Raw genomic sequence first — 11,311 nt, 5'->3', positions numbered from 1 at the left:
TGCTCCAGCGTTTCTCTAACATCAGTATTCCTTTCCGGAAGTGAGAGTCAGGAAGGTTGTGAAAATATTCATTTACGACTCAACTTCTTTATTGGACGTGAACCGCTTCCCAGAAACAAATTTCTTCAGGTTTTTGAATAGATAGAAGTCTGAAGGTGCTAAATCAGGAGAATAGGGGGGGGGGGGATGACCGAGCAAATCGTACCCCAAAATCCAGCAGTTTTCCCATCGCCAACACACCCTTGTATGCAGATCCATTTTAACGAAAAACATGTACGATGTTTACTTTAAAAAAATCGTGTCATTAAACTATTTGAAAGGCAAGTTTAAATTTGTTAGAGGAAAATAAATTTCTGCTGATTAGAACGCTATACATATATATATTATCTATATATTTCACCATATACATTCTTTAGTATTGTCTTGTTCATTATAAAATTTCTATATATTCATTATAAATTCATCCTATTTCTGGCAATTTTTCAAAAAAATTGACAAAATCAGAGCAAGGATAACAAGTAAAACAATTTCATTTTGCTTCCAAATACCATAAATCTCAATAGTATAATTAGAAAACATAATTGCTTTCACCATATCTGATTACTTAATTAGATCCGCCTATAAACTTGTACCCTCGACAGACATTACCACTCATTTGCCCATAGTATCTTATTACTTAACCCTTTCTCTAAACAAAACAAGATGCGGCCCGAAGCTGTTTTCTGGGCAAAGACTAATAATCCAAGATGCCTTTCACTCCTGAAGACAAAAGCCTTTCAAAAAACTCTTTTAAAGCAGTGAAAAATATACAAAAGGTCACTAGAGCTTAAAAGTGTATGACAGAGACAAAGCGTTTGAATATTAGGTGGGTGTGAGCGAGATGAACAGATGAAAATCAATTTATTAGGCTGTGACGTCACGGACGGCGCGTGCGTAAAGCGTTCGCTCCCGGGAGAGGGTTGCGCGTACAGAAAACTGATTCTGGCTTTTCTGGAAATTGGGAAATTTTTTGTTGAAGAATAATAAAATTATTAGAAAATGAAAATTGTTTTTGGATGCCAAATATGGTTGACGATACTCTGAAAGTTTTTTATTCGAAAACATAATACAACAGTTTTTATGGCGTAGCTTTTACATTCAGAATTTTAATTATTTTAACTTCCGACTTACAGTTGACTTTTCTAATCATGTAGCACCAAGTAGAGTAGCGTCTTCATCTTTCAGGTATAGTATCCTTATATGTCTCTAGACTGTAATGAGCAAGGGATTTTGAGGCTTAATCCTCTCCTTATTAACAATGCAACCAAGACATTGAAAAAGAACGAGTATTTATTCATTAGTATATGACTCGTAATAAGTTTTAATAGCATGGAACAGCAAGAATAAATACTGACATTATCACAGTTTGGACTGAAATTAACTTATTAATAATGCAGACTAATTATTGTCTATTTTCTAATGATAAGTGTTACAATACTAATTGTCAAGTTCTCTTTGTAATCCGATAAAAAAATTGTTGATAGATGCAGATGATCGCACCTGAAATCATGATTTTTATTTCTAACGATAGATCTGGGAAGTTAATAAATGACGTACAATAAATCTTGTAGATACAGTTATTTCCTGATCCGAACCTGGCAACACATATTGCATCTGGGCGGTCGGCCCGAAATAGCGCGCGCGGCGGGGGGGCGAGCGCTGTTCAGTAGCGGCGGCGACGGTGCCGCGTCCACAGCGCTATGGCGTCCGTCGCCGCATGGCTCCCGTTTGCCCGCGCCGCGGCCATCGGCTGGGTGCCCATCGCGACCCACCCGCTCCCGCCACCGCCCGTCCCCAAAGATCGCCGCCGCGCCGAAGACGAGAAACTCCTCATCAATGTCTCCGGACGCCGCTTCGAGACATGGCGGAATACGCTCGAGAAATATCCCGACTCCCTACTCGGCTCCTCAGAAAGAGAGTTCTTCTACGACGAGGACAGCAGAGAATATTTCTTCGACAGAGATCCTGATATATTCAGGCATATACTCAATTATTACAGAACAGGGAAGTTGCATTACCCAAAACATGAGTGTTTGACAGGTTACGATGAGGAGTTGGCCTTCTTCGGCATCCTCCCAGATGTGATTGGAGATTGTTGTTATGAGGACTATAGGGATAGAAAGAGGGAGAATGCCGAGAGGCTCATGGATGATAAACTCAGTGAGGCGGGAGACCAGAGTCTCCCGCAGCTCACAGACTTGAGGCAGAAGATGTGGCGGGCATTCGAGAACCCACACACTTCGACGGCCGCTTTAGTATTTTATTATGTGACTGGATTTTTCATTGCCGTCTCCGTGATGGCGAACGTTGTGGAGACAGTTCCGTGCGGGCACAGGCCTGGCCGCGCGGGTACGCTGCCCTGTGGTGAGCGGTACAAAATAGTATTCTTCTGTTTGGACACGGCGTGCGTGATGATATTCACTGCCGAATACCTGCTGCGACTATTCGCGGCGCCGGACCGCTGTAAGTTCGTCCGGTCCGTAATGTCCATCATCGACGTAGTCGCGATATTGCCTTACTACATCGGGCTCGGGATCACGGACAACGATGATGTGTCCGGGGCATTCGTTACGTTGCGAGTGTTCAGAGTGTTCCGTATCTTCAAATTCTCCAGGCACTCGCAGGGGCTCAGGATTCTCGGGTACACGCTGAAGTCATGCGCGAGCGAGCTCGGTTTCCTAGTTTTCTCGCTGGCGATGGCCATCATCATATTCGCCACCGTTATGTTTTACGCGGAGAAAAACGAGCAAGATACCAACTTCACATCCATTCCTGCTGCCTTCTGGTACACCATCGTGACAATGACCACTTTGGGGTGAGTACTGTTTATGTAAATTACAAGTTTTATTCGTAAAAAATCTCCAATACACAAACGGTGCGCAGAGCTGACACCTGTCGCCGCCATTAAAAATTAACGCGGGAAAATAACTGTCATGGCGTCACAGATTTCCCTCCATAAAAGGTTTAAGCCTTGAAATATTGATGTTCGTATGTGCTTTTAATTTCATTTTCATTTGTGAAACCTATACCGCGTGAGGTCGTAAAGCCATTTCGAGGTAAATTGCTTTGTTCCAGTAGGAACCGCGCGTTATACAGGCATCGAAACATTTTATGGCTGCTGCAGCGAGCCAGTGGATATATTTTCATCTAGTTTTTTTAGAAACGCAATGGTGGGGACTGGCGATATATTGATTAACTGTTGCGGATATTATTAGGTACGTCTATCATCACGACTATCCCTGTAGATACTGTACACTTATAAATAAATACATTTGAGAGCAAATGTTAAATTCAACGTCAAATCTCAACGTTAAATTCATTTGGTTTATTATCTAATGTAAGTGATCGTTGCGTATGATAATGAGACGTTAAACGAGATTTTAACGACTACAGTTAAAATAATATTATGACAATAATAATTGGCAAATAGGCCAAGGACGCCGTAGTGTACGAGAACTATCTAATATAATGAGTAATTCACTTCTGGGACATTTCCGTACAGTATAATAGACTTACTTATCTGTGATATTTGGCTCTTGTAGCCGGATACCTTTACAAGAATTTGAAAGATTTTTTTAATAATAATGATGATATAAAAGAATATTTTATGTCGTATATAAGTATAGATATTTATCTACTTTTTTTTTTTCATGAAAAACACAAAGATTTCCTTTACAAATATTCATATAATGATGATTTTAAATAATGACCTTTCAGAACATTTGTTTTAAACAGTTTTTGGATATGGAGAAGATATAGTTACAACTCCATATTATATTGACTGGAATAGAAATAATCTCTATTCCAATGGTCTTGTTTACAAGCTTTTTTATATCGTAATTTTTTTTTTATACAACTAAGAATGGCAAACAAGCTGACGGCCCACCCGATGGAAAGTGGTAACCGTCGCCTATAGACATGAGCAGTAACATGGACATAACATATACTGTTTCGCCCACGATACCCCCCATGCGTTGCCATTCATGAGGACTCAGGTGTTATTCCTTTGTACCCAGTAAATTCACGCCATATCCCACCCTTCAAACCGAAACACAGCTATGCAAACACAACTGCTTCACGGTTTAAACACGAATGGTTAAAATATAAAATAAAATAATTAATTAATTATTAAAATTGTTAAATTATATTTAAATTTTATGATTTCACTGCTGGATTCGAGATGTCTTTAGCTACTGAGAAGAACCCGTAAGAAACTGAACAGTTACTCTTTTCAAATTATTATGTACAAGATATTTTTACATTCGTATGGGTACTGTGAATATAATTGAATTTTAGTTCTATTTATATGTATTATTAAATGGAAAATAAACAACGTACAACCCGCCATAAATTAAAGTTTCATCACAATCATCTGGACGAGTGGCGGTCTTCCACCGTGCGTTTTTCAAGGCACTTTCTTCTACGCACAACCACTCTTTGGAATCAACTTCCAGCAGCAGTATTTCCGAACCGATACGACAACATAACCTTCAAGAAAAGAGCATATTCCTTTTTAAAAGGCCGGCAGCACACCAGCAATGCCGCTGGTGTTGTGGGTGATCATTGTCATTGGTAGTCACTTACCATCAGGTGAGCCGTATGCTCGTTTGCCCCCTGTGTTGTAAAAGAAAAAAAAGCAAGCAAACATGAACAAACTAGTTCCAACAAGCAGCACCCGTTCACGAGTATGACAGATGAGCCAGCCATCAATGCGTTAAACCATATTTTAGGAAATTTAATGACCCGTCCGAACACACCGCCATATACACCTTAATCCTCAGGAATCGCAATTTATGAGGGATAAAATGGTATCTCAGTGTATACTGTGATGGCCATAGAGCTTCATTCAGTCATGTTCATGTCTTTAGTCGACTGTTACTTTTTATCTGGGGAGTTATAAGTTTGTTTGGGACTCCAAATAGTAGAAGAATGCCTATAAATATATTAATATCGTCTTACGATGTTTGTTCATGCTAATCTCCGAAACCACTCAACCGATTTTAATAAAAATTTGTAAATGAGTATTGTTTGCCTTAACTTGAGAGTTGAGAGGGTATTTTTTAACCCGATAAGAAACGGGTCAGTTCATTGTTATGTAAGGAATATCTCCAAATTCTCAAAATTTTGGAGATTTTATGACCAGAATATTCTATATATATATATATATATATATATATATATATATATATATATATATATATATATATATATATATATATATATTGCTACTATAACGTGGTATTTTATGATGAACTGGTGAACATAGGCCTTCCCCATGAAGGGAGTTTTCAGTAGTTGCTACGCTTGGCAACTTGGATTGGCAACTGCAGTTAGGCTTTGGAGATGATTTAAGAGAAACGCTGCTGCCCGTCCCTTACCCTCCTTAAAGGAATGAGTGGCCTATTCTATGCCAGGACCGACACGCTGATTTAAGAGGTGCACTTCTACTCATTCCTCGACTATGAAGTTCCCTTAGTCGTCTCTTATGACACCCACGGGAAAGGAAGGGATGGTTTTACATTCTATGCTGGGACCACACAGTGACTATGTATTTATTTATTCATTAGTACACTATATGTGTACATGGCGGACTTAATGCTAAAAGCATTCTCTCCCAGTCAATCATAGGCAAGTGTCAGAATACTCGAATGCGGTACTACTAATTATTGATATACATACATACTTAAATTATATATATAAACGAATAAATAAATATATAAATAACAAATATACTTACACATATATAAAATATACTATATTATACACGAAATGTATGGAAAGAAAATCTGTTATTCTTTCACAGAAAAAAAAAAAAAACTCCCAAATAGATTAGAATAAAATGTGGTACACACGTTATATACATATACATTTTATTTTATGCGAGTGAAACCACGGGATACAGTTAGTAAGGTCATGTGATAGACATAACAAAGTTAAACACTTAACGTCGTTGACCTCCAAGCGCTGTCACAGTAACTACCCGCAGTAATTCAGTTAACTATAACTTGGAACCCTATATCCTACAGTTAAATAATAACTGTGACAGCCTTTTACTCAATACGGTGTAAACGAATCGTTTCGCTGTTTTTTTTTTTTTTGTTGGATGAAAATGGATTGGTAACTCCGCTTGCGCTAACGGGATACGCTGGCGGAGCACCATTATGTGAACTGGGTTTTCATCAGATACTTGGTTAGATATTTTTTTTTATTGATGAAAATGGAACGGTAACCCCACCTGCGCTAACGGGATACGCTGGCGATGATAGATTCATCCCATCATGATGAATTCATCAGGAATTAACCATGATAGTTTCTAGGGGGAACCGCGTGGAGGACGACCTGGTTAGGTATATTACTAGCAATGGGATTTTCAGTCTCTATTACTAACAATCCCTTTCCCCCCATCGTTTCGCTGTTGAGTAGGGTTGCGTGTTAGCTCAAACGGTGTCTTGAAGACATTTGCTGATAAAATGGACTGTCCCATCCTAAAATATTGGGTGGGACAGGTTATCAATGTAAGAGCGTTATGACCGCTCATTTACTAACATAGGTTAAGTCAATTTATAATTAACAAAATGGGCCTTATGTAGTATGATTAAATAAATATTATTATTATTAAAAAAAAATTACGTCAATGTCGCTATGGTCTGTCAATTTAAAAAAAAAAAACAATTGTATATTTTTTAATACATATATAATATACATAAATTACTATTTGCACTTTTGTTGCAGTTGTTTTATTTAATTATTTTATATAGTAATATTTTATGTATTTATTTATGTATGTATTTCTCGGTTTGCCCAATGGTTGACTGGTAGAGAACACCGTCCGGTGTTAAGTTCGCCAAATGTACATAGAATTTTACTGTGCATTAAAGTTTAAATAAATATAGTATATGTATTAAAATTTTATGAAAGATTAATGACAATAAGTAATTTTTTTTTATACAACTTAGAATGGCAAACAAGCTGACGGTCCATTTGATGGAATGTGGTAACCGTCGCCTATAGACATGAGCAGTACCATGGACATAACAGAGTATACTGTTTCGCCCATGATACCCCCCCATGTGTTGCCATTCCTGAGGACTCAGGTGTTATTCCTCTGTACCCAGTAAATTCACGCCATATCCCACCCTTCAAACGATAAGGATATCTCTATTATCATGCTGGCTAGCCGGCTTGGTATAGGTGTATATTTGTATTTTTTATCAAATTCTATTTCTCTTATACTGTATTATTATTATTATTAATATAATTTATCTTCATGAAACTTGGTATATATCTGACTATATGGGACGGAAAAGGGTGTAGGCTGCTTTTTATCTCGGCCACTGAACATATTCCAGTCAGGCGGACAAAGTCGCGGGTAAAAAATAATCTTGCTGTATGATAAAATAAACCGTCTTTCAAAAAAAAAGGTTCATGCTCAATTTTATACTTTATCCGAACAGTAAGTGCTTTATATTATTCTCAAATTCGTGTATAATATAGTATATGTCATATATGTGTAAGTATATTTGTTATTTATATATATTTATTCGTTTATATATGTAATTTTAGTATGTATGTATATCAATAATTACTAGTACCGCATTCGAGTATTCTGCTGAACAAAAAAAACTAACAAAGGAGGAAGCCCTGAAAAGAGTGAACGAGAAAAGAACATTAATTAAAATAATAGAGAACAGAAGAGGCAAAATGCTGGGCCACCTTATACGACATGATGATTTTTTTAAGAGCATAGTAGAGGGAAAAATACAGAACAAAAGACGAAGAGGAAGACCGAGGAATAACTACATGGGACAGATAAAAGAAACACTGGGTGTCATGTCGTATAGGGAGGTCAAGGATATGGCCTGGGATAGAGCTGGCTGGAGGAAGATGCATGAATTAGTTGCACCGACAAGTGGAAACTCTTAAATGAAAATTTTATTGCACTGTACGTATGAACATAGATATAGCTCCATAATACGTCTAGTTTAGAAGCAGTCAATTTTATTGTCTCTCCTGCTTCCGAAATCCGCGCGTACCATGTAGCGGACATGAGTCTTGTAGCATATAAAACATCACATATAAATATTTCATAGACAATGTTTTTCAAATAGCGCCTTTGCCTATTTTGGGTAACAAACCATAAATAAATAATCCATAGAGACGTAGAGAGACCTTTTTCTTCATTCTCTATGGAGAAAGTTTACTATATTTTTATTAACTTGAGAACAATGTTGTTTTATGTATCAATAAATTGATTGTTATTGCTAAGAGATGAATAAAATATTTTGTTTTTAACCGACTTCAAAAAAGACGTGGTATCTGGCACAACTTCCCTTATGGGGAAGGCTTATATCCAGCAGTGGTCATCACATCAGCCTTTAACTGTCCAATGCTAAACATAGGCCTTTCCCATAAGGGGAATTTTCAGTAGTCGCCACGCTTGGCAGGCGGGTTGGCAACCGCAGCTAGGCTTCTAAAGATGTTTTAAGAGAGACGATGCTGACCATCCCTCGCTCTCCTTTGGTCGCCTCTTACGACACTCATGGGAAAAGTAGGGGCGGCCCATTCTATGGGGCACACACGGGCACATCGTTGTTAATTCTTGGTGAATTCCTCACTATGGCCCAATTGACATGATAACCCTCATTGGCATATACCGATAGTGCGTGTGTTAGTTATCACTGCATTTTGATCTAAAATAAAATTTCTAGAGTACGCGAAAAACTTAGTCGTTTGGTTATAGTGGGACAAAAGTACCCAATGTGAAGTCTTTCAGCTAAGTGTCTCTCTTACAGAATTTACCTCTGCCTATCAGAAAACAGGTAGGACTTAGCTTTATGATACAAAGTTTTAAGCTTAATGGCAGGTGCTTTTAAGCTATGTCAAATAATATTGGCGCGTGATTGGTTTCTGTTGTAAACTTTCTCATATGTATGTTTCGGAGACTATGTTATAAAAAAATAACCGGCCAAGTGTGAGTCGGGCTCGTGCAAATAGGGTTCCGTACCAAATATTTTGCAAAAAATTGTTTTTGTGACGTATGAATAAATTACAATAGGTAGATTCTCTGATAAATTTTAAAAAGTTTGTACCCCACAAAAAAAAACCGTCGTCAATTGTGACAAAACCAGTTATTTTAATCTAAAAACTAAATTGCTGAACCGATTTTAATAAAATGGGTCCATGGGACCAATCTGTAAGTATAACCTTTTAGATAAAAAAAAAACTAATTTTTCAAATCCGTTCAGAAATAACGGAGTTTGAGATAACAAACATAAGAAAAAAAAATACAAACGAATTCATAACCTCTTTTTTTAAATTCGCTTGAATACGAGTATGCGCTAAAAACAACCGTATCTTCCGATCGCGTCGACTTGGAAGTTTGATTTTTTTACAGTCCCAAGGGATTGCAGACTTGGACATTTGATATTAATTTCAGCTCGATACTTCGACGCGTTCCCGAGAAAAAAGGTCTTGACAGACGGACGATACACGGAACCCTAAAACAATAAAACGAAGGAGCGTCCCTGAGGCAGTCTATTTGTGGGGTCTATGTGTAACATTGGACAAAAGCTTATCATTATTTGGTATTGCAAGTATATTGTATAATAATATGTCCATATGGTCCCAGCATAGAATGGTTCTAGTTGGTAAACACCTAGCGTAACGCAGTAATTCGTGTTTCTACTGTGAAGCAGTTGTGTTTGCATGGCTGTGTTTCGGTTTGAAGGGTGGGATATGGCGTGAATTTACAGGGTACAGAGGAATAACACCTGAGTCCTCAGGAATGGCAACGCATGGGGGTATCATGGGCGAAACAGTATACTCTGTTATGTCCATGGTACTGCTCATCAGTCTATAGGCGACGGTTACCACTTTCCATCAGGTGGGCCGTCAGCTTGTTTGCCATTCTAAGTTGTATAAAAAAATATATTAAATAATATTGAGATTTAGGTCTTATTTTGAGTATCAGTGTCATTATGTTTGAGGTGAGATGACATGTGGGTCAATGTCTGACCGCGCGTCACTCGGACCAAGGTTCGATCCGTACACTTGAATATTTTTAGCGGTATTTCGTAAAGGCATGTTTCTATTATATAAATAAACTACTTACCAACTGTAAATATGAACAGAATTATATTTGGCACCATTGCAGACAATTGGTAAATAAATATCATAGATCTTAAACATCTAGATGGGGTATCGTTGTCTCTACAAATACTTCGCCAATAACAGACAATTTTTTTTCATTCTAACATAGACACTACAGGTCTCCCCTGGATTGTTAGTAATGGGGTCAAATAGTCTCATTACTAGCAATATACCTTGTCAGGTCGACCTCCACGTGGTTCCCCCTGGAAACCATCGTGAACAATTCTTGTTGAATTCGTCACGATGGGCTAACTGACCTACTTCATACTCACCTATCATCCTTCACTGGTGCCCCGCCGGTGTATACCGATAACGCGGGTGGGATTGCCATTCCATTATCACCCATTAAATAAAAAATAAAAAAAAAAACATAGACACTACCTAGAATAATACCACCCATTCATATTTTTATATGTTGCTTTTTTTTTTGTTTTTTCATTCTTTTATCTCTTTTACTGTGTATTATGTGTATGTTTGTATTGTAATTTGTGTGCTTGTAAGTAATGTAAATAAATTATCTATTTATCTATATTATTATGCAATCATCATGATTATTTCAGCCGTTAATTGCCCACTGATGAACATAAGCCTTCCCCATAAGGAGAGTTCCGCCAGTAGTTGTCACGCTGGACAGGCGGAACGGTAACTGCAGTTTTTTTTTTATGGGTGATAATGGAATGGTTACCCCACCCGCGCTATCGGTTTACACAGGTAGGACACCAGTGAAAGCTGATAGGTGAGGATGAAGCAGGCCAGTTAGCCCATCGTGACGAATTCAACAAGAATTGTTCGCGATGGTTTCCAGGGGGAACCACGTGGAGGTCGACCTGATAGGGCATATTGCTAGCAATGGGGCTGTCAAAATCCATTGCTAATAACCCCTTTCCCCCCCGGTAACTGCAGTTAGGCTTTGGAGATGTTTTAAGAGGGACGCTGCTGCCTAACCCTCGCCCTTTTTTAGTCGCCTCTTACGAGACTCACGGTAAAGGAAGGTGTGGCCCATTCTATGCCGTAACTATACGACATTTTTTTTAATATTTCCCCTCATGAATATGCTGTAGTATGATGGAATTCTACCACCATTTTTTTATACGTGCCTACCGCACGAAATGAATTATTGACC

At 38.1% G+C, this 11,311-nt stretch overlaps 1 protein-coding gene across 3 annotated transcripts in view; it reads left to right on the top strand.

The window, feature by feature from the left end:
- The first annotated feature begins 1,681 nt into the window (after nt 1-1,681).
- The window catches only part of LOC116413016 (potassium voltage-gated channel protein Shal), an 86,945-nt gene continuing 77,315 nt past the window's right edge, over nt 1,682-11,311 (top strand). For all 3 annotated transcript variants that reach the window (XM_052894979.1, XM_052894977.1, XM_052894978.1), the window contains exon 1: nt 1,682-2,854. In XM_052894979.1, coding sequence (XP_052750939.1) covers nt 1,740-2,854 — 1,115 coding nt within the window. In that variant the 5' untranslated portion in view covers nt 1,682-1,739. The remainder of the gene's footprint in view (nt 2,855-11,311) is intronic.

This window comes from Galleria mellonella, unplaced genomic scaffold (assembly GCF_026898425.1).
Source record: "Galleria mellonella isolate WM207_F2 unplaced genomic scaffold, CSIRO_AGI_GalMel_v1 utg261, whole genome shotgun sequence".
Taxonomy (NCBI): Eukaryota; Metazoa; Arthropoda; class Insecta; order Lepidoptera; family Pyralidae; genus Galleria; species Galleria mellonella.
This window is presented reverse-complemented; position numbering and strand designations above follow the sequence as displayed.